The 24544-nt window shown below is 44.4% G+C and overlaps 1 protein-coding gene across 2 annotated transcripts in view; it reads right to left on the reverse strand.

Annotated features, from left to right (window-relative positions):
* The window catches only part of LOC142258350 (V-type proton ATPase catalytic subunit A), a 463932-nt gene that overhangs the window by 202420 nt on the left and 236968 nt on the right, over window positions 1-24544 (reverse strand). For both annotated transcript variants that reach the window (XM_075330923.1, XM_075330924.1), the window contains one exon: window positions 142-250. In XM_075330923.1, the coding sequence (XP_075187038.1) occupies window positions 142-250 (109 nt within the window). The remainder of the gene's footprint in view (window positions 1-141; window positions 251-24544) is intronic.

Here is a 24544-nt window from a genome sequence, read left to right on the forward strand (position 1 = left end):
CACTGTATGAAATGGATCACAGTTATTGTCTCGTAGAGTCACACAGTGGTATATTTTCTGGAGAACTTCTAAAAGGTACTGCCAATTGCACAAATATATAAAACCAGAGTTCCTCTTTGAGGAAGGAACATCACAACTCACCTGTGTAAATTGATGCCTCTCGGGCAGCCACTGGCATGTTTGATGTATTGGCCACCAGAGTTGTCCTCTTCATGATAGACTCTGTTTTCCCATCTACCTCCATGGTAAGCTGAAATAAAGATGCAGACAATAACTTAATCTCTATGGTACACATATTGGGATGTTATATCTTCCGATCTTTCCACTCAGCCCTGATGTGTAACTGCTAAGCTCTGTGCCTCATCCATGAAGTGTAACCGCTAAGCTCTGCACCTCAGTCATGATGTGTAACTGCAAAGCTCTTTGTTCTTAGCCCCGATGTGTAACTGCTAAGCTTAGAGTTCAGTCCTGATGTGTAACTGCTGAGCTAAGCGTTCTCAGCCATGAAGTGTAACTGATAAGCTCTGTGCCTCAGCCATAAGGGGTAACTGTTGAGCTTAGCATTCTCAGCCGTGAAGTGTAACTGTTAAGCTCTGCGCCTCAGCCATGAAGTGTAACTGGTAAGCTCTGTGCCTCAGCCATAAAGGGTAACTGTTAAGCTTAGCATTCTCAGCTGTGAAGTGTAACTGTGTTAGAGAAGCCATTTTGTCTCCTTTTTAGCTAGACAATAGTATAGTTTGAAGTTCATTATAATTCGTGCACATATGGGTATTTGACCAAGTTATGCAACCTTGGAATGAGTAATTGATGTTCTATTCCACATCTGCTATTTGCTATGATTATCATTAAGGCCCTAGAATTGTTATTCTTTTATTGTTTATATGATCATCATGACATATGCAGTTTGTTTGACAAGGTTTGATAGATTACATCTCTTGAACGCTTTTTGATTACATATTTCTTTGGCCTTGAAACATTAATCCTTTCCTTATGTGATAATATTCTTTGAAGCCTGGAAATGACTATATTTGGTATAATATAAAGTTGTATAATCATATCACATGTCTTATATTGCGTAATCAGCTTGAAAGGTATAAGAAACCCCCAGATTCATTAAAGGATCAGAGTTATTTTGATATACTATAGACTTGTGTCTGTCTTGGTGTGTTAAGCCTACTCTCACAACCGGCCGATCCATCATCTATCTGAGAAGGTTCAGAGCGACGGCTCTAACAACTGCTAAGCTCTGCGCCTCTGCCACGAAGTGTAACTGCTAAGCTCTGTGCCTCAGCCATGAAGTGTAACTGCTAAGCTCTGTGCCTCAGCTATGAAGTGTAACTGCTAAGCTGAGCGTTCTCAGTCCTGATGTGTAACTGCTAAGCTGAGCGTTCTAAGTCCTAATGTGTAACTGCTAAACTGAGCATTCTCAGCCATTGAAGTGTAACTGCTAAGCTGAGCGTTCTCAGCCATGAAGTGTAACTGATAAGCTCTGTGCCTCAGCCATAAAGGGTAACTGCTGAGCTTAGCAATCTCAGCCGTGAAGTGTAACTGTTAAGCTCTGCGCCTCAGCCATGAAGTGTAACTGGTAAGCTCTGTGCCTCAGCCATAAAGGGTAACTGTTAAGCTTAGCATTCTCAGCTGTGAAGTGTAACTGCTAAGCTCTGCACCTCTGCCACGAAGTGTAACTGCTAAGCTCTGTGCCTCAGCCATGAAGTGTAACTGCTAAGCTCTGTGCCTCAGCTATGAAGTGTAACTGCTAAGCTGAGCGTTCTCAGTCCTGATGTGTAACTGCTAAGCTGAGCGTTCTCAATCCTAATGTGTAACTGCTAAACTGAGTGTTCTCAGCCATTGAAGTGTAACTGCTAAGCTGAGCTTTCTCAGCCATTAAAGTGTAACTGCTAAGCTGAACGTTCTCAGCCATGAAGTGTAACTGCTAAGCTGAGCGTTCTCAGTCCTAATGTGTAACTGCTAAGCTGAGCGTTCTCAGTTCTAATGTGTAACTGCTAAACTGAGTGTTCTCAGCCATTGAAGTGTAACTGCTAAGCTGATCATTCTCAGCCATTAAAGTGTAACTGCTAAGCTGAGCATTCTCAGCCATGAAGTATAACTGCTAAGCTGAGCGTTCTCAGCCTTGAAGTGTAACTGCTAAGCTCTGCGCCTCAGCCATGAAGAGTAACTGCTAAGCTCTGCACCTCAGCCCTGGTGTGTAACTGCTAAGCTGAGCGTTCTCAGCCATGAAATGTAACTGCTAAGATTTGCGCCTCAGCCCTGATGTGTAACTACTAAGCTGAGCATTTTCAGCCACGAAGTGTAACTGCTAAGCTCACCGTTCAAAGCCATGACGTGTAACTGCTAAGCTCTACGCCTCAGCCATGAAGTGTAACTGCTAAGCTGAGCGTTCTCAGTCCTGATGTGTAATTGCTAAGCTGAACGTTCTTAGTCCTGATGTGTAACTGCTAAGCTGAACGTTCTCAGTCCTGATGTGTAACTTCTAAACTCAGCATTCTCAGCCATGAAGTGTAACTGCTAAGCTCTGCGCCTCAGCCATGAAGTGTAACTGTTAAGCTCTACGCCTCAGCCAAGAAGTGTAACTGCTAAGCTCTGCGCCTCAGCCATGAAGTGTAACTGCTAAGCTGAGCGTTCTCAGCCATCAAGTGTAACTGCTAAGCTGAGCGTTCTCAGCCATGAAGTGTAACTACTAAGCTGAGCGTTCTCAGTCCTGATGTGTAACTTCCAAGCCGAGTGATCTCAGTCCTGGTGTGTAACTGCTAAGCTCAGCGTTCTCAGCCATGAAGTGTTACTGCTAAACTCAGTGTTCTCAGCCATGAAGTGTAACTGCTAAGCTGAGCATTCTCGGCCATGAAGTGTAACTGCTAAGCTGAGCTGTTGTGAATGTCGTCTGTGTGGATTCTGTTTTGGAGCTCCCTCTGGTGGCCAGGAATGGTAGTGGAGCTGAGTCTGAGCCTTTGACTCAGACAGGTGTCGGCATTAATTGGAAATTAAGGAAGTCCTATTACAGACAAGCCTAATATATATAGGAGAGCACTTTTTGCCTTGCTGGTGTCAGTTATAATTGAATTTTCCTCAGTCTCTAAACCTGTCTTGGAGTTCTGTTCTTCCCTGTGTCCCTGTGCAAGACATCTGCAGATAAGTTTGCTTGTTTTTTCCTTGCGTCCTGGTTTACACCTTAGGGTGTTTGTTTTTTTGCCGCATGATGTTGTAATGAGTGATTCACTACTAACATTTAAGCAGAGCCTGGACGCCTTTCTTGAAAAATTTAATATAACCAGTTATGTATATTAGATTTTATGACAGGGTATTGATCCAGGGAACTAGTCTGATTGCCGGATGTGGAGTCAGGAAGGAAATTTTTTCCCCATTGGAACTTGTTTGCCACATTGGGGTTTTTTTGCCTTCCTCTGGATCAACATGTTAGGCTACGGGTTGAACAAGATGGACTTAGAGTCTCCCTTCAACCTTAAAACTATGATACTATGATGATTCTTGGCTTTGTTTTGCATCTGTTTTCTTGCAGGTGAAGTTTTGTTTCTCTAGTGTGGTGAGCATCGGGGTTCCCCCTTTGCTAGCTCATCTGCTTGAAAAGGGAATTTCTCCCTTTCTAACTTGATTATTTGCACTTTTGTATTTTTTTGTTGTTTTTGGTGTTTTGTCTCTCCCATTATTTATAAGAGTACCTAATATAGTGGGGGGGGGAGGTTGTTCGACCTCAAGGGCCATTTTTACTATCAGGAGATTGGTATTTTTCTGCAGGATTTTTCTAATGACCACAATCAATTTCCTTTCCTTTCCTTTATATCTAGTTAGTCGTGCCTCGCCTTTGCTAAAGCTATTTTTCCTATCTGTGTATCCTGTTTTCCTAAGTCACAGTAATCTTTATATGTCGGGGGCTGGCTATTCCTTTTGGGATTTCTCTGAGGCAAAGTAGATTTCCTCATTTCTATCTGTGAGGCATAGCTAGTTTCTCAGGCTGTGATGAGGCATCTAGGTGTTTAGGAACGCTCCACGGCTACTTCTAGTGTGGTCTGATAGTTAGGGGATTGCGGTCAGCTCAGATTCCAACTACTCTTCTTGTTCTTGGTGTTTTTCCACTAATGGGAGTTTTTTGTAATCTTCCACGGTTACCGGATCATAACAGTATAACCAGCCCACAAAAAAAGGTACTCAAAAGAAGGGAAAATATATATTTTTTTATCTTTATTTATTTTTCCTCTTATTCTTTGGGTATTGTGGAAGATTTTCTGTTGACATGGATACAGAACAGTTGGTTGAGCATGTTGAGAATCTCTCCTCTGAGGTTCAGGCAATTTCAGCTTATCTTAGACAGATTCCTGTTTTAGAACCTAAAATTCCTATTCCTGAATTGTTCTTGGGGGATAGGTCTAAACTTTTGAACTTTAAAAATAATTGTAAATTGTTGTTTGCTTTAAAACCTAAGTCCTCAGGGAGCCCCATCCAGCAGGTTAAGATTGTCATCTCTTTGTTGCGCGGTGACCCTCAGGACTTGGCCTTTTCATTGGCTCCTGATGATCCAATTCTTGCTACTGTGGATTCCTTTTTTCAGGTACAGGGTTTGTTGTATGATGAACGCAATGCTATTTATCAAGCAGAGAAAGACTTGCTGGCTTTGATCCAAGGTCAGGATTCCGCTGAAGTTTTTTGTCAGAAATTCAGAAAGTGGGCGGTCCTTACCAAAATGTCTCTCTGGCGTGCAGAAAATTTCCTTTTTCGGGTTTATTTTGTCCTTGGCTTTTATTGAAATGGATCCTGTCAAGGTTCAGGCCATTCATGACTGGATTCAGCCAACCTCTTTGAAATCCCTTCAAAAATGTTTGGGCTTTGCCAATTTCTACTGTAGATTTACAGGCAATTTCTCTAGTGTGGTTAAGCCTTTGACTGATTTGACCAAAAAGGGAGCTGATGTTGAGAATTGGACTTCAGTAGAAGCAATTATGGCCTTCCAGGAGCTTAAAAAGAGGTTCACTTCTGCCCCTGCCCTGCAGCAACCTGATGTTTCTCTTCCATTTCAAGTGGAGATAGATGCCTCAGAGATTGGAGCAGGTGCAGTTTTGTCTCAAAGAGATCCTAGTACTTCCAAGCTTAAGCTTTGTGCCTTCTTCTCTCGCACGTTTTCTCCATCTGTACAAAATTATGATTTTGGTAATTATTGGCAATGAAGTGGGCCTTTGAGCAATGGAGACACTGGCTGGAGTGGGCGAGACATCAAATTGTGGTGCTCACTGATCATAAGAATCTGACCTATCTTGAATCTGCCAAAAGACTGAATCCTAGGCAAGCTAGGTGGGCTCTATTTTTTACACATTTCAATTTTGTGGTCTCTTTTTTTCCGGGAACTAAGAATATTAAAGCCGATGCTTTCTCTAGGAGTTTCTTTGCTGATTCTCTGGATCTTGTGGAGCCATCTAACATCCTGAATGAAGGTATGGTCCTCTCTGCTATTTCGTCCGATTTGAGATTAGCACTTGAGTGATTTCAGGGGGACAAACCTGAGAGATGTCCTGTGGGAAGCTTTATGTTCCTGGTCAATGGAGGACTAGAGTTATGTCCAAGATTCATTGTTCCGTATTGGCTGTTCATCCGGGGATTTTTGGTACTAGGAATCTTGTGAGTAGGTCTTTTTGGTGGCCTTTTTTGTCTTGGGATGTCAGGAGGACAATTCTTGAGTCTTTGCTTCTGACATTCATGCTGACAGATTGGTTCGTGCCTTCCATAATGCCCATCCTGACAGACCCGGTGGTTTTGGTGAGGTTTCGGTGACCCTTCCTGAAGGGGGGGGTACTGTTGTGAATGTCGTCTGTGTGGGCACTATTTTTGAGCTCCATCTTGTGGCCTGGAATGGTAGTGGAGCTGAGTCTGAACCTGTGACTCAGACAGATGTCGGCATTAATTGGGAATTAAGGAAGTCCTATTGCAGACAAGCCTGGTGTATATAGGAGAGAATGTTTAGCCTTGCTGGTGTCGGTTATAATTGAATTTTCCTTAGTCTCTGAACCTGGCTTGGAGTTTTGTTCTTCCCTGTCTCCCTGTGCAATACTTCTGCAGATAAGTTTGCTTGTTTTTTCTTTGCTTCCTGGTTTACACCTTAGGGTGTTTGTTTTTCTTGGTTTTGTATCTGTTTTCTTGCAGGTGAAGTTTTGTTTCTCTAGTGTGGTGAGCATGGGGGGGTTCCCCTTTGCTAGCTCATCTGCTTGAAAAGGGAGTTTCTCCATCTTGATTATTTACATTTTGTATTTTTGTGTTCTTTTCTTTTATTTTGACTCTTCTATTATTTACAACAGTACCTGATATAGTGGAGGTGAGGTCGTTCGACCTCAAGGGCCATTTTTACTATCAGGAGATTGGTATTTTTCTGCAGGATTATTGTATTGACCACAATCAGTTTGCTTTCCTTTCCTTTGTGTCTAGTTAGCCTTGCCTTTGCTAAATCTATTTTTCCTGTGTATCATGTTTTCCTACATCACCGTAATCTTTATATGTTGGGGGCTGGCTATTTCTTTTGGGATTTCTCTGAGGCAAGGTAGATTTCCTCATTTCTATCTGTGAGGCATAGCTAGTTTCTCAGGCAATGACGAGGCGTCTAGGTGTTTTTGGAACGCTCCACGGCTACTTCTTTTGTGGTCTGATAGTTGGAATCTGAGCTGACCACAATCCCCTAACTACTCTTATTGTTCTTGGTGTTTTTCCACTAATGGGAATTTTTTGTAATCTTCTACGGTTACCGGATCATAACACAGAGCGTTCTCAGCCATGAAGTGTAACTGCTAAGCTCTGCGCCTCAGCCCTGATGTGTAACTGCTAAGCTGAGTGTTCTCAGCCATGAAATGTAACTGCTAAGATCTGCACCTCAGCCCTGATGTGTAACTGCTAAGCTCAGCGTTCTCAGCCATGAAGTGTAACTGCTAGGCTCTGCGCTTCAGCCATGAAATGTAAGTGCTAAGCTCAGCGTTCTCAGCCATGAAGTGTAACTGCTAGGCTCTGCGCTTCAGCCATGAAGTGTAACTGCTAAGCTGAGCTTTCATAGACCTGATGTGTAACTGCTAAGCTTAGCGTTCTCAATCCTGATGTGTAACTGCTAAGCTGAGCATTCTCAGCCATGAAATTTAACTGCTAAGCTGAGCGTTCTCAGTCCTGATGTGTAACTGCTAAGTTGAGCATTCTCAGCCATGAAGTGTAACTGCTAAGCTGAGCGTTCTCAGCCCTAATGTGGAACTGCTAAGCTGAGCGTTCTCAGTCCTGATGTGTAACTGCTAGGCTGAGCGTTCTCAGTCCTGATGTGTAACTGCTAAGCTGAGCGTTCTCAGTCCTGATGTGTAACTGCTAAGCTGAGCGTTCTCAGTCCTGATGTGTAACTGATAAGCTGAGCATTCTCAATCCTGATGTGTAACTGCTAAGCTGAGCGTTCTCAGCCATGAAATGTAACTGCTAAGATCTGCGCCTCAGCCCTGATGTGTAACTACTAAGCTGAGCGTTCTCAGCCATGAAGTGTAACTGCTAAGCTGAGCGTTCTTAGCCATGAAGTGTAAAGCTCAGCATTCTCAGCCATGAAGTGTAATTGCTAAGCTCTGCGCCTCAGCCCGGATGTGTAACTGCTGAGCTGCATGTGCTGCAAGCCACCCTCCCCCCACATGTGCTGCAAGCCACCCTCCCCCCTCCATGTTCTAGGGGCCACCCTCCCCCCGGGGCCCCCCCTCCTCCACGTGCCATCTCTCTCTCCCATCAGACTCTGCCCCCCTCCCCGATCTGCTGCCTGCTCTCTCCCATCTTCTTCATCTACTGCCCCCTCTCACCCTCCACAATCTGTTGCCTCCTTCATCTGCTGCCTCTTCTGTCTGCTGTGATCCTGCTGCCTAGATCCATCCTGTAAGGTAGGTATCCCCATCTCACCTCCCTACCCCCCCATCCTCCGCCGCTCCTCCATCTGCTGCGCCATTTCCCATCATCCATCCGCTGCACCCTTTCCCATCCTCTGGCGCTCCTCCATCCGCTGCGCCATTTCCCATCATCCATCCGCTGCACCCTTTCCCATCCTCTGCCGCTCCTCCACCCGCTGCGCCCTTTCCCATCTTCCATCCGCTGCGCCCTTTCTCATCTGCCGCCCTGCCCTCTCACATCGCATTATCCAGCGCAGTTGCTCGCTTCCAGACTGCAGTGGATGATGCAATGCGAGACTCGTGCATTGCTCTCACGTTTGGCACTGGTCTTAGTGGCAGGCGCTCATATTTTTTACTGATGTCTGTATTTTTTATTTCGCCAAACTAATTTTTTTGTATGGGGGGGTCTAGTTTCCAAAATGGGATCACATGTGGGGGAGCTCCATTGTTTAGGCACCTCAGGGGGTCTCCAAATGCAACATGGCGTCTGCTAATAATTCCAATCAATTTTACTGTGAAATGGCGCTCCTTCTCTTCTGAGCCCCGCCGTACGCCCAAACAATTGATTTTCACCACATATGAGGTACCTGTGTACTCAGGAGAAATTGCACAATACATTTTATGGTGCATTTTTTCCTGATACCCTTGTGAAAAAAAAGCTACCTGTTTGAAAAAACAATTTTGTGGTAAAAAAAAGAATAAAATATTTTCACGGCTGAACATTACAAACGTTTGTGAAGCCTCCAGGGGTTCAAAGTGCTCACTAAACAGCTAGATAAATTCCATGAGGGGTCTAGTTTCCAAAATGGGGTCAATTGTGAGGGAGCTCCATTGTTTAGGCACTTCAGGGGGGTCTCCAAACGCAACATGGCGTCCGCTAATAATTCCAACCAATTTTGCTGTGAAATGGCGCTCCTTGCCTTCCGAGTCCTGCTGTGTGCCCAAACATTTGATTTACACCACATATGGGGTATCTGCGTACTCAGGAGAAAATGCACAATACATTTTATGGTGCATTTTTCCTGATACCCTTGTGATAAAAAAAGCTACCTGGTTGAAGCAACAGTTTTGTGGTAAAAAAAATTTTTTTTCTTTTCACGGCTCAACGTTATAAACTTCTGTGAAGCCCCCAGGGGTTCAAAGTGCACATCAAACATCTAGAAAAATTATTTGAGGGCTCTAGTTTCCAAAATGGTGTCACTTATGGGGGAGCTCCATTGTTTAGGCACCTCAGGGAGTCTTCAAACCCGACATGGCGTCCGCTAATGAGTGCAGCTAATTTTGCACTCAAAAATTCAAATGGCACTCCTTGCCTTCCGAGTCCTGCCGTGTGCCCAAACATTTGATTTCCACCACATATGAGGTATCTGCGTACTCAGGAGAAAATGCACAATACATTTTATGATGCATTTTTCCTGATACCCTTGTGAAAATACTAATTTTTATGGCTAAAGTACCATTTTTGTGTTAAAAAAGTAAAATTTTCATTTTTTCTTCTACATTGCTTTGGTTGCTGTGAAGCTCCTAAAGGGTTAATAAACTTCTTGGATGTGGTTTTGAGCAGAGTGAGGGGTTCAGATTTTAGAATGGGGTCACTTTTGGGTATTTTCTGTCGCCTAGGTTTCTCAAATCACTCCAAATGTGATGTGGTACCTAAAAAATTTTTTTTTGTAAATTTTGTTGGAAAAATGAGAAATTGCTGATGAACTTTGAACCCTTCTAACTTCCTAACGGAAATTTTTGTTTTTCAAAAATTGTGCTGGTGTAAAGCAGACAAGTGGGAAATGTTATTTAGTAACTATTTTGTGTGACATATCTCTCAGATTTATGGGCATAAAATTTCAAATTTTGAAAATTGCAAAATTTTCAAAATTTTCGCCAAATTTCCGAACTTTTCACAAATAAACGCAAAACATATCGGCCTAAATTTACCACTGACATGAAGTACAATATGTCACGAAAAAACAGTGTCAGAATCTCCAGGATCCGTTGAAGTGTTCCAGAGTTATAACCTGTCAAAGTGACACTGGTCAAAATTGCAAAAAATGGCCGGGTCTTTAAGGTGAAAACAGGCTGGGGGCTGAAGGGGTTAAAGAGAGATACCACCCTGTACCACCAGCACAGTATCAGCATGCCAAAGAAATGTTACGGGAAATGAAGGAGGCTGGGGTTATCAGAGAGAATTGTAGCCCCTGGGCAGCTCCACTAGTGCTCGTAAAGAAAAAAGATGGTACAATGAGAATGTGCGTAGATTACAGACAAATTAACCGCATTACACATAAAGATGCTTATCCACTACCCAGAATAGAAGAGTCACTAACAGCCTTAAAATCAGCTAATTATTTCTCCACCCTGGATCTCACCAGTGGGTATTGGCAGGTTCCCGTGGCAGAGGCGGACAAGGAGAAGACTGCATTCACGACACCAATGGGTCTCTGCGAGTTCAATTGTATGCCATTCGGGCTCTGCAACGCCCTAGGGACATTTCAGAGATTGATGGAGTGCTGCTTGGGCAATCACAACTTTGAAACCGTGCTATTGTACCTGGATGACGTCATAGTCTACTCCAAGACCTACGAAGACCACCTGAGGCACTTAGCAGAAGTGTTTGAGTCCTTGTCGGAGTATGGCCTGAAGATAAAGCCGTCCAAATGTCACCTCTTGAAGCCAAAGGTACAGTACCTGGGTCATGTGGTCAGCGCAGAAGGTGTGGCACCTGATCCGGAGAAAGTCACCGTAATCAAGGAATGGCCAAGACCCACCACGGTAAAGGAAGTGCGGCAGTTCCTTGGGCTGGTGGGCTACTACCGAAGGTTCATTGATGGTTTCACCAAGATAGCAGCGCCTCTTCAAGATCTCCTGGTGGGCCAGCCAAAGAAGGCTAAGAAGCAAAGCCCTCCATTTGAATGGAACAGCCAAATAGAAACATCTTTTGTCCGGCAGAATGGGGCTCTCACGGGAGAAGAAATTCTGGCCTACCCTGACTACAGCCAGCCGTTTGTACTGTACACAGACGCCAGCAACGTGGGACTGGGAGCAGTTCTGTCCCAGGTGCAGGGAGGCAGAGAGAAGGTGATAGCTTACGCCAGTAGGAAGCTTCGTCCCACAGAAAGGAATCCAGAAAACTACAGTTCCTTCAAGCTGGAGTTCCTCGCTATTGTTTGGGCAGTGACTGAACGCTCCAAGCACTATCTGGCGTCGGCCAAGTTCACCATCTTCACGGACAACAACCCATTGACACATCTGGCAACAGCCAAGCTAGGTGCGTTGGAGCAGCGATGGATGGCCCGGCTGTCTAACTTTGACTTTACCATCAAGTACCGGGCTGGCAAGAAGAATAACAATGCTGATGCGCTGTCCAGAGTGCCTCACTTACCCGAGTCTGGAGAAGACCTGGATGAACTCGAAGATATAGAGTTACCGGCTTTCCATCACCAAGGTGTTTCCCAGTGTGAGCATGCTGTAGGAGAGAAGCGCTCGAGCCAGCACGAGGTCTCGGTCAACCCATTACTCCACCATAATTGGGAAAAGACGCAGAACGGTGACCCGGCCGTGCGATTGGTCAAAGAAAAGCTAGCACAAGCTGAGACCCATCTCGGTCCAGATGCTCCACAAGAAGCCCAGCAGCTGTGGAAGGAGAGGGGACGACTGTTCACCTACCAAGGCAAGCTCTGCAAGAGATATGTCAACTGGCGAACGAATGAACTCGTCTGGCAGATAGTGGTCCCACAGAGGGATGCTCCAATGGTCCTAGCAGCTTATCATGATAAAGCAGGACACTTGGGTGGAAGAAGTTGGAGACCCTACTCCGCCATCGGTTCTACTGGGTGCACATGAGAAAGACAGTCGAGAAGTGGTGCCGGGTCTGTGGTCCGTGTAACCTGAGGCGGAAGGATGATGCCAGCCAGAGGTCTCCCCTACAGCCAATTGTCACAAAGCAGCCCCTGGAGTTGGTGGCCCTATACCACGTGAAGTTAACACCAAGCCGGTCAGGCTATGTGTACGCCCTCACCATTGTGGACCATTACTCTCGTTTCCTGGTAGTAGTGCCTGTGAAAGACCAGACAGCCAGAACAGCAGCTAGAGCATTTCAGGCATACTTTTGTCGACCTCACGGTTATCCGGAAAGGGTACTGACTGATCAAGGTCCTGCATTCGAGGCAGAAGTGTTCCAAGAGTTCTGTAACATGTACGGCTGTAAGAAAATCAGAACAACACCGTACCACCCCCAAACCAATGGATTGTGCGAGAAGATGAACCATGTGGTTATTGATATGCTCAAGACTCTACCTCTGGAAGAAAGAAACCAATGGCCAGAGAAGTTACCAGATCTGGTAGACCTGTATAACCATAGCCCAGTAAACTCGACCAACTGCAGCCCTGCTTACTTGATGCGAGCAAGACCTGTCAAGTTACCTGTAGACTTTGAGATGGGAACTGTGTCACCTGAAGTGGTTCAAGAGATAGAAGATTGGGATACAGAGCGACAACAGCAGTACCGCAAAGTCCAGGAATGCGTAGAAAAGAGCCTGTCCCAAGCAAGAACGAGACAAGAGCAGAACTACAATCAAACAGCCCCAGCAACTCCCTTAGCACCTGGAGAACAGGTCCTCAAGAAAAAGCGGAGGGCGCATAAATTAGATGATCAGTGGGAGAATGAACCCTACACCATTATTTCCTCCAACTTTGACAATAGTAAGGTATGCCTTATAAGCAAAGATGAAGGCAAGACCTATCAAACAGTTTCTAGAGACCGCCTGAAAGCGTGCCCTGAGCGGTGCAAAATCCAAAAAGAAGTGGAAGAAGTACAAGAATGTTCCCAAATTCAAGAAAAAGAGGAAGAGATGATACAAACAATCCTTGGAAAATTCCCCAAAACTTGGACCCGAATAAATAATGCCATAGTGGTACCAGTCTTTACGTTCCCGCAGTTGGTCGAGCCAGAGACAGAAGAGTTTCCAGATCCACCTAAGGAACTGTCCGCCCCAACACAAGATGACACGCCAGCAGTAGAACAGGAGAATCAACCCCCTGTCAGTGGTGAACCTGTCGTACCCTTGGCGACTCTCAGACCACGCAGGCAATCATCACGCATACCTATCAGGGTTAGGCCTACCTGTAGTGCTGAGGTAGCAGATGCTCCAAATAGTCAGGGACAAACCCCAGAGCTACGCAGGTCCCAACATAGCACTCGGGGACGGCCCCCTCCAAGGTATAGAGAGTAAAAAGAAAGAGTACCTATTAGAATGTAAATAGTTATTTAAAATATCTGTAATGTTGTGTATAAAATGTTTTTTTTTATTTAAATGGTTGAGTAAATGGACAATTGGGTCACTGGACTATGAGTAAGAATAACGTTTGGAACACCATTCTAAGTCCGAACTGGGTGCAAAAACCTAAAAAAAATCACTATGGGGAGATAAGGTATGCACACCAGTGACTATGTAAGGGGAATACATGAAATAGCAGAAACTGCTGTGTGAATACTGACTTGAAAAATCCAATAGCTATATGCAAGAGTGAATATGTGAAAAATGGAATCTGCATTACTGCCATGAACATATGAATCAAGAGAAATTTAGCTACTGAATTGATCAATGCAATAGAGCCCCAACACTACGCCAAAGTATTTCTCTACGTTGGGGTCCCTAGCTTGTGTGTGTCCTCTCATGCAGTTAAAAAAAACCTACCGTGTATGGGAAGCTGAGACCCAGGCTATTTATGCGTATGATATGGATTGGCAATAGGTGTGGTTGGGGAGGGTTCACAAACGGGAGGGTTTTTTAACTGCATGAGAGGACACACACAAGCTAGGGACCCCAACGTATAGAAATACTTTGGCGTAGTGTTGGGGCTCTATTGCATTGATCAATTCAGTAGCTAAATTTCTCTTGATTCCTATGTTCATGGCAGTAATGCAGATTCCATTTTTCACATATTCACTCTTGCATATAGCTATTGGATTTTTCAAGTCAGTATTCACACAGCAGTTTCTGCTATTTCATGTATTCCCCTTACATAGTCACTGGTGTGCATACCTTATCTCCCCATAGTGATGTTTTTTTAGGTTTTTGCACTCAGTTCGGACTTAGAATGGTGTTCCAAACGTTATTCCTATTTGTTAGTATTTTTTCGTTTGTGAACCCTCCCCAACCACACCTATTGCCAATCCATATCATACGCATAAATAGCCTGGGTCTCAGCTTCCCATACACGGTAGGTTTTTTTTAACTGCATGAGAGGACACACACAAGCTAGGGACCCCAACGTAGAGAAATACTTTGGCGTAGTGTTGGGGCTCTATTGCATTGATCAATTCAGTAGCTAAATTTCTCTTGATTCATATGTTCATGGCAGTAATGCAGATTCCATTTTTCACATATTCACTCTTGCATATAGCTATTGGATTTTTCAAGTCAGTATTCACACAGCAGTTTCTGCTATTTCATGTATTCCCCTTACATAGTCACTGGTGTGCATACCTTATTTCCCCATACTGGACTATGAGTGGCCAACACTTTAATTGTTCATAGTTAGCACCAGTGTGCTCAACACCCCTAAAGAAAAACCCGTCTGGCGTGCATGGAGTGGGGTCAGCAATGCTCTGACGCACGCCCAGAGCCTACGTTGGGGGTTTTATCGCGGCGGGTTCCCCATAGAGCAGTGTAATGGACACCCGGCAGGGAGCCACACTGGACTCTTATAGTTGTTTAAGGTTGTAACATGTTTTGTTTTGTTTCTTCAGTCCGGGAGTACTGAGTTTAACTAAGGGGAAGTGTGGTGCCCCAGGACCTGGTCGCCACAACAGCATTGCCCTTCCAAAGGGTTAATGCTGAGCCTGGAGGTAATTGGGGGAATCATTGGCCAGTAAGTTCAACATCCAACGCAGTTTCTCCCTCAGGCCAGCAGGGGGAGCTCTGAACCTGGAGTTCCAGGGAGCATTCCTTAAGTCTGATCTGAGGGAGGAGTTAGTGTCCGTCTGTAGAGAGAAAGCAAAGAGAGCAGACGCAGAGTGTGCTGTCTTGTGGAACTGGGGCCTGGAGCTGGAGTAGCTTGGCCCAGTGAAGCAAGATTTGCAGAGAGGCACAGAAGAGACTCACACATCGGAGTCTGTAGTTGCCAGGGTATAAAATCCTTCCCTGGTGGCCAAATCCGGAGGGCAGGAGAGCTGCAAGCCCCCTGGCCCAGAAGCAATCTGAAGGTACAGCTGCATCCCAAGGGCCCGGTGTGGACTCCTGCAGAGAAGCACCAGAGAGGGCCTGCGCAGCCTACCACACAGAAAAAGGGACGAACCACCGGTCCCAGCAGCAAGAGGGCCATTGCTAAATTCAGAGTGCATGGTCCTGTAGAAGAAAAGAAAGATCAGGGAGTAGGCCTCATACTCAACTGGCCAAAGAGATCACCCCCAGGCACTTCCAGGCCGGCCAGATCATCTTTACCATCTGTGACGGTCTCCCTGGAGTAAACTTCTGACAAGTAAAAGAGAAGGTAAAGAGACTACTGTTTGTGCCTGTTTCTTTCACTGCCTGTCGGCCCTGCACCATATTATTCACACATTACACCATAGACTCTCACGAGCATCAACTGTTGCCCCGGGGTACCGCTCCACCTGTGGGGAGCAGGACCATCCAAGCTACCATTCCATCAGCCCCGGCGGCCCCATACAGCAGTGGCGGCTTAATAGCCGCAAACCACAGGTGGCGTCACGACAATATAAACTTTATTCACCCCAAGTCACCAGCCATATTAATTGACCCCACCAGGGCCACGGAGCCGGGCCCCGCCACCACTGACGACCCCCGGACTAGTCCGGTTCGGCACCGGGTGTCCCATAGCCCTGGGGTGGGCGAGTCATTAGCTCCTTTGTACAAATGTAGGAGCAAAAATAAGTATTCAAAGCCTCCAAGGACTGCCCTCAGAGGCAGAGGTAATAGCGGTCGGAAAAGATCGTACTCTCCTGATAATGAGACCAGGAGTGGAGAAGTGGGAATATGTTCCACAAGAAAAATGTTATTTATGAGAATAATAGTGTATCTCTATTTGCAGATGGTGTTGTAAATAAGCGGAATCCATGGTATTGGTTACTGGGAAGAGCTCGATAGTGATGAGATGGAGAAATTCCTGTGTTTGATGTTTGCCTCTTTGGTTGTTGGATGGACAAGTCTACATCAGGAGGAACCTACAGCGAATACATTTCTGATGCACCATAACATTTTAACTGATGCGCTGAACAGTAGCCAACACACAGATTGCTGGATCTGAACACATTCTCCGGTTACAGCCACCAGTATCCCTTATCTGGCTACCCCAGTATCAATGGAGGAAATCTTAAAGTGGAAAAGTTGCTCTGATCATCTTGCTGATAAAGACACTCGAAATGTGCGTCTATGGAATGCTACAGTACCCATTCCCATAGTGGGATGGATCAATCTTCCTTGGTGGGAAGGCAATTTGAGTGGAACAGTCACCAATTTACAATATCTGGCTTTTAAGGGAGGAATTTGAGTACCAAGAAATAAGACTGGACTGACTAACCTGGGATTCCTCCCTATGGAGAATATAAAAATAAGTTTTGGGACAGCTGTAAATAATTTAGATGCTTTTAACCCCTTAACGACCACCGATACGCCTTTTAACGGCGACAAATTAGGGTACTTCTTCCGATCCGCCGCTTTTTAACGGCGGTCGGAAAAAAGGGTCTAGCGCCCCCCAGAGTCAGAAAATTTCCGGGGTCTCAGCTGCCGGGGGTAGCTGAGACCCTGGAGATCATGATTCAGGCCGTTTTTTCCGGTCCCCGCTCACGTGATGACCGGTATACATCGTATACCGATGATCACCTTACAGTAAATGACAACGCCGGTAAAAAATTATTTATCTCCCATCTGGCTTAAACAAACATGTCAGAAGGGAGATAAATCTCCTCCCCGGTCCCCCGGTGTCGCCAAAGTGTCCCCCCCTCCCCCTTCCCCCCCGCCACCCCTTCCCGAAAATCCAAGATGGCCGCACGCACACCAGCGCGCACAGCAGCGCGCCGGCCGCATTTACCCTTTTCCTTAGGTTTCTGTCGTATGTGCTATGACACATACAACAGAAAACTGCTCCCCAGGTCCTGCCAGGTCACCCCTTATATCCCCCCGGTGTCCCCCGGTGTCCCCCGTACCTTTTCCAGCCCTCATCCACCGCGATCCCCCCTCCTTCACAGCAGACGCTGGTCACACGTGCAGAGCAGCTGACAACTCAGCTTCCTGTGTTCAGAGACGCTGGCTGCTGCTGCTCGGCACGGAGCAGCTGTGACCCGGGGAGGGTGGGTGAAAATTCTTTGCACCCACTCTCCTCAAATGGAGGGTCTGCACTCCTAGAAAATGGGGGATACGTTACCTGAACGTGCCCCCCATATTCTAGAAGGTCCAGAATCATCGTGGGACATCCAAAATGGATTACAGGGACCCGATTTTTTTTTCTTTTCAATAAATTGGTGAAAGAGGGAACATTTTGGGGAGTGTTTTTTCAAATTAATTTTTTTTTGTTGTCAATTTTTTTTTTATTACTGTCAATTAGTTATGTCTGGTATCAGATAGATGCCGTAACATCACTAATTGCTGGGCTTGATGCCAGGTGACATTACACATCTGGTATCAACCCCATTTATTACCCCGTTTGCCACCGCACCAGGGCAACGTGATGAGTTGGGGCGAAGCACCAGGATTGGCACATCTAATGCATGCGCCACTTCTGGGGCGGCTGCGGCCTGCTATTTTTAGGCTGGGAAGAGTCCAATAACCAGGGCTCTTCCCACCCTGAGAATACCAGACCCCAGCTGTCAGCTTCACCTTGGCTGGTGATCTAATTTGGGAGAACCCCACGTTTGTTTGGTTTTTTTAAATTATTTATTTATAAATAATTAAAAAAAAAAACAGCTTGGGGAGCCCTCCAAATTGATCACCAGACAAGATGAAGCTGTCAGCTGTGGTTTGCAGGCTACAGCTGTCTGCTTTACCCTAGCTGGCTATCAAAAATAGGGGGGACCCCACGTCATTTATTTTAATTATTTTTTTTTCTTTTTGGGCTAATTACAAGGCTAGGCATCCTTTAGTGCCACATGAAAGGCACTAAAGGGCGCCAGCTTAGAATATGCAGGGGGTGGGACGTTATATATGTTTGACATCTATCCATTCATCCATTGTAGCATTTTAGGCTCTGTGCCCACAATCAGGGTTTTCAGCGTTTTGGGCGCAGTGTGTTTTCCCTTCATCCATAGCGCTGCGTTGTGCAGTAGAAGCACAGTGGAAGGATTTTTAGAAATCTTCTTTTCTCCGCAGCATAAACCGACCTGTGGTGCAGCTTCCCGAGCCTCAGCATGTCAATTTATGCTGCGGAGATGAGTGTTCTCTGCAGGTAGAATAGAACTAAAGTCCACAGCAGCCTGAACCCAAATCCTGGGCATGGGCAGCTGCGTTCTCCCGTGGACAACACTCACATCTCTGCAGGAAGGATGACACTGTGTACTAGACGCCGTGTCGCTGGATCATGGCCTAACAGTGACAATATTGTTGCTACAGCAACATTTTTGTGAAGTACCTGTGGATTCAAAATGCTTACTATACTCCTGAATAAAATCCTTGAGGGGTCCAGTTTCCAAAATGGGGTCACTTGTGGGGGGTTTCTGATGTATAGGTACCCAAGAGGCCCTGCTAATGTGACATGGTGCGCGCAATTTATTTCAACTTTTCCAAAATTCAAATGGTGCTCTTTCCATTCCAAGCCCTCCCATTTATCCAAACAGAGGTTTTTGGCCACATATGGGGTATCCCTGCGCTCACATGAAATTGGATAACAACCTGTGGGGGTTTTGTTGTTGCCTCTTGAAAAAGTGAGAAATGTGATGCTAAAGAAACATTTTTGTGAAAAAAATGAAAATTTTCAATATGGCAACCTAAGCTGATCAAATTCTGTGAAGTATTCGTGGATTCAAAATGCTCATTATACACCTAGATAAAAGCCTTGAGATGTCTTGTTTCCAGAATGGGGTAACTTGTGGGGGACCTTTACTGTTTAGGCACCTTAGTGGCTTTCCAAATGCGACATAGCGTCCACTAATTATTCCAGCCAAATGTTCAGTCAAATGGCACTTTTTCCCTTCCGAGCCCTGCTGTGCACCCAAACAGTTGATTTCCACCACACATAAGGTATCAGCATCCTCAGGAGAAATTCCACAATAAATTTTATGCTGATTTTTTTCCTTTTACTCTTGTTAAAAAAAAAAGCTATCTGGTTGAAGTAACAATTTTGTGGTAAAAATGTATTTTTTTTATTTTCACAGCTCAACATTATAAACGTCTGTGAAGCACCTGGGGGTTCAGGGTACTCACCAAACATCTAGATAAATTCCTTGAGGGGTCTATTTTCCAGAATGGGGTCACTTGTGGGGGACCTCCACTGTTTAGGCATCTCAGGGGCTCTCCTAATGCAACATGGTGTCCGCTATTGATTCCAGCCAATTTTGCAGTCAAATTGCACTCCTTGCCTTCCGAGCCCTGCCGTGTGCCCAAACAGTTGATTTCCACCACATATAAGATATCACGAAACTCAGGAGAAATTGCACAATAAATTTCATGGTGATTTTTTTCCTGTTACCCTTGTGAAAAAAAAGGTACCTGGTTGAAGTAACAATTTTTTGGTAAAATTTTATTTTTTTATTTTCATGGCTCAACGTTATAAACTTCTGTGAAGCACCTGGGGGTTCAGGGTACTCACCAAACATCTAGATAAATTCCTTGAGAGGCCTAGTTTTTAATATGGAGTCACTTGTGGTGGTTTTTTGCTGTTTACGTACCTTAGGGGTCCTCCAAATGTGACATGGTGCCTGCAATCTTTTTCAGCCAAATTTCCTTTCCAAAATTGAAATATTGCTCCTTTCGTTCATAAAAAAGTGGGTAACAAACATTTGAGTAAAATGTTTGGAATTACCTCTTGAAAAAGTGAGAAAATTGATGCTAAACCAACATTTTTGAGAAAAAAAATGACAATTTTCAATATGACAACGTAACGTTAACAAAATCTGTGAACTACCTGTGGGTCCAAAATGCTCACTATACAACTCGATAGAAGCCTTAAGGGGTCTAGTTTCCAAAATGGGGTCACTTGAGGGGGGTTTCTGCTGTTTAGGTACCTTAGGGGATCTGTAAATGCAACATGGTGCCCGCAATCTGTTTCAGCCAACTTTGCTTTCCAAAATTCAAATATTGCTCCTTTCGTTCCAAGCCCTCCCATTTAACCAAACAAAGGTTTCTGACCACATGTGGGGTATCGGCGCACTCATAAGAAAGTGGGTAACAAAGTGTTAGGTCCAATTTTTGGTGTTACCTCTTGAAAAAGTAAGAAAATTAGTGCTAAAGCAACATTTTTAGGTAAAATGTTAATTTTTATTTTTTTTCATTCCACATTATTTTAGTTCCTGTGAAGCACCTGAAGGGTTAATAAACTTCTTGGATGTGGTTTTGAGTACCTTGAGGGGTGCAGTTTTTAGAATTCTGTCACTTTTGGGTATTTTCTTTCACCCAGGCCTCTCAAAGTCACTTCAAATGGTATGTGGTCCCTAAAAAAATGGTTTTGTAAATTTTGTTGAAAAAATGGGAAATTGCTGATGAACTTTGAACTCTTCTAACTTCCTAACCCCAAAAAATGTTGTTTCAAAAATTGCGCTTATCTAAAGTAGACATGTGGGAAATGTTATTTATTAACTATTTTGTGTGACATATCTCTCTTGTTTATGGACATAAAAATTAAAAGTTTGAAAATTGCAAAATTTTAAATTATTTTCTCAAATTTCAGATTTTTTTACAAATAAAATAAAAAAAATCATCCTAAATTTACCTCTAACATGAAGTCCAATATGTCACAAAAAAACAGTCTCAGAATCACCGGGATCCATTGAAGCGTTCCAGAGTTATAACCTTATAAAGTGACACTGGTCAAAACTACAAAAAATGGCCTGGGCATTAAGTACAAAACTGGCTTCGTCCTTAAGGGGTTAAACCCAGCTTAGTGGAAAGGACAATTCATGATATGTTATGGCCTTATGCCAATATGTTCATAAATGGGACTAGTGAAACTTGTAGTAACATATCGGGAAATTGAATGTGTAATGATTCCTCTGAATATCGAGCAAGTGCCAAAACACATGATATTCAAGGCAGCTTTTCAGATAATATTGCTTTTAGTTTTAATATACATAGTAGTGAAAGTGATTATATTTGTGATTCAACGTTTATCCAAACAAACCAAGAAATCAAAATTTGTGGCAAAGTCAATGATAGTGTCCTATTAAAAGCAATGCCTCTTGGTCATGGTATGGTGTTTTCCGAATGATCTTCCTCTAGTGGAATACTGATAATGGAAAATAATCCCTAGGATCAAGGACCGATTGTGATACCAAAGTGATATGACTGAAGAATGAGTGTGATTAGATAGGAATCCTAATCAAAAGATAGTGATCACAGGTATTATTGATCCATTCAAAATTCCGTATCAGAGTGATGTCCTCTGGCTGACCCTATTTCACCATGACCAAGCATATGTGTTAGCAGGTCTTGAACAAACCACTATTATGAGGAAGGAACCTTACAGTTCAACATATGCAGGAAATCGTGGTTAGATGAAAACATGTGTAGGAAACTAGCGATGTAAAAGTCACAGCTCATTGCAACATATGCAGGATGCTAGTGGTCAGCCAGTGGTCATCTGGCAACACGTGCAGGAAGCTCCTGGTACCCACAACAGCGTGTGGTCAGGTTACATGAACATGACTCAGCTGTCACATGCTGGTCACCAATTGCAATACTCAGTGCACACGACGTACAAAGTTTTGGTATAAAAATACAGGGCTCGCTAAGTGAGTCAGAACATTTCCAGGATGCTCAAATGAATGCACCGCTCCTGTGATGCAGAGGCCGGGTTGTTTTCCTTCTCACTAATTGAGTCACTCCGATGAGAAAAGGAATGCTACAACAAACGGTAATGTTGATGCATATTTCTCTTATTGTATAAGATTCTATGACTATAAAGTAGTGCTAATGCCTATGTACCATTGAATATTCATGTGCTATTAAAATAAATAATATCTTGCTAAAAAGAATCTTAGTATTCGTGCCTGATTAGGATATCAGTGAGCGCTTCGTAAGTACGGGCTTTTAGCCCCCTTTTTAGGAGAATTTAGCAAGACAGCATTCTCAGCCATGAAGTGTAACTGCTAAGCTGAGCGTTCACAGCCATGAAGTGTATCTGCTAAGCTGAGCATTTTCAGCCATGAAGTGTAACTGCTAAGCTCTGCGCCTTAGCCCTGATGTGTAACTGCTAAGCTCAGCATTCTCAGCCATGAAGTGTAACTGCTAAGCTGAGCATTCTCAGCCATGAAGTCTAACTGCTAAGCTGAGCTGTTCTGAATGTCATCTGTGTGGGTTCTGTTTTGGAGCTCCCTCTGGTAGCCAGGAAAGGTAGTGGAGCTGAGTCTGAGCCTGTGACTCAGACAGGTGTCCGCAATAATTGGGAATTAAGGAAGTCCTATTGCAGAAAAGCCTAATGTATGTAAGAGAGCACTTTTTGCCTTGCTGGTGCCTATTATAATTGAATTTTCCTCAGTCTCTAAACCTGGCTTGGAGTTCTGTTCTTCCCTGTGTCCCTGTGCAAGACTTCTGCAGATAAGTTTGCTTGTTTTTTCCTTGCTTCCTGGTTTACACCTTAGGGTGTTTGGTTTTCGTGGTTTTATTTTGTCTCTGTTTTCTTGCAGGTGAAGTGTTGTTTCTCTAGTGTGGTGAGCATGGGGGTTCCCCCTTTGCTAGCTCATCTGCTTGAAAAGGGAGTTTCTCCGTGTCTAACTTGATTATATGCACTTTTGTATTTTTGTGTTCTTTTTGGTGTTTTGTCTCTCCCATTATTTTCAAGAGTACCTAATATAGTGGGAGTGAGGTCGTTCGACCTCAAAGACCATTTTTACTATCAGGAGATTGGTATTTTTCTGCATGATTTTTTGTACTGACCACAATCAGTTTCCTTTCCTAAGATCTGCACCTCAGCCCTGATGTGTAACTGCTAAGCTGAGCGTTCTCAGCCATGAAGTGTATCTGCTAAACTGAGGTTTCTCAGTCTTGATGTGTAACTACTAAGCTGAGTTTTCTCAGTCCTGATGTGTAACTACTAAGCTGAGCGTTCTCAGCTATGAAGTGTAACTGCTAAGCTGAGCGCTCTCAGCCATGAAGTGTAACTGCTAAGCTCTGTGCCTCAGCCATGAAGTGTAACTGCTAAGCTCAGTGTTCTCAGCCATGAAGTGTAACTGCTAAGCTCTGCGTTCTCAGTCCTGATGTATAACTACTAAGCTCAGGGTTCTCAGCCATGAAGTGAAGCGTCTAAGCTCAGAGCCTCAGCCATGAAGTGTAACTGCTAAGCTCAGCATTCTCAGCCATGAAGTGTAACTGCTAAGCACAGTGTTCTCAGCTATAAAGTGTAACTGCTAAGCTGAGTTTTCTCAGTCCTGATGTATAACTGCTAAGCTCAGTGTTCTCAGCCATCAAGTGTAGCTGCTAAGCTCAGCATTCTCAGCCATGAAGTGAAACTGCTAAGCACAGTGTTCTCAGCCATGAAGTGTAACTGCTAAGCTCAGCGTTCTCAGCCATGAAGTGTAACTGCTAAGCTCTGCGCCTCAGCCCTGATGTGTAATTGTTAAGCTCTACGCCTCATTACTGAAATGCAAATTAGAAGTTCTGTTTCCCATTCCTGATGTGTAATCACTGATTCCAGGCACTCTGCGCCTCAGCCATGAAGTGTTGCTGCTAAGCTGAGCTTTCTCAGTCCTGATGTGTAACTGTTAAGCTGAGCGTTCTCAGCCATGAAGTGTAACTGCTAAGTTGAGTGTTCTCAGCCATGAAGTGTATCTGCTAAGCTGAGCGTTCTCAGCCATGAAGTGTAACTGCTAAGCTCTGCGCCTAAACCCTGATGTGTAACTGCTAAGCTCAGCGTTCTCAGCCATGAAGTGTAACTGCTAAACTCAGCGTTCTCAGCCATGAAGTGTAACTGCTAATCTGAGCATTCTCAGCCATGAAGTGTAACTGCTAAGCTGAGCATTATCAGCCATGAAGTGTTACTGCTAAGCTATGCGCCTCAGCCATGAAGTGCAACTGCTAAGCTGAGCATTCTCAGCCATGAAGTGTAAATGCTCAGCTGAGCGTTCTCAGCCATGAAGTGTAACTGCTAAGCTGAGCTGTTATGATTGTCGTCTGTGTGGGTTCTGTTTTGGAGCTCCCTCTGGTGGCCAGGAAAGGTAGTGGAGCTGAGTCTGAGCCTGTGACTCAGACAGGTGTCCGCAATAATTGGGAATTAAGGAAGTCCTATTGCAGACAAGCTTAACCCCTTCAGCCCCCGGGCACTTTCCGTTTTTGCGTTTTTGTTTTTTGCTCCCCTTCTTCCGAGAGGCGTAACTTTTTTATTTTTCCATCAATCTTGCCATATGAGGGCTTGTTTTTTGCGGGACGAGTTGTACTTTTAAATGAAACCATAAGTTTTACCATATAATGTACTGGAAAACGGCAAAAAAATTCCAAGTGCGGAAAAATTGCAAAAAAAGTGGGATTGTACAATAGTTT

Source organism: Anomaloglossus baeobatrachus, chromosome 12 (genome assembly GCF_048569485.1).
Source record: "Anomaloglossus baeobatrachus isolate aAnoBae1 chromosome 12, aAnoBae1.hap1, whole genome shotgun sequence".
In the NCBI taxonomy this organism is placed as follows: Eukaryota; Metazoa; Chordata; class Amphibia; order Anura; family Aromobatidae; genus Anomaloglossus; species Anomaloglossus baeobatrachus.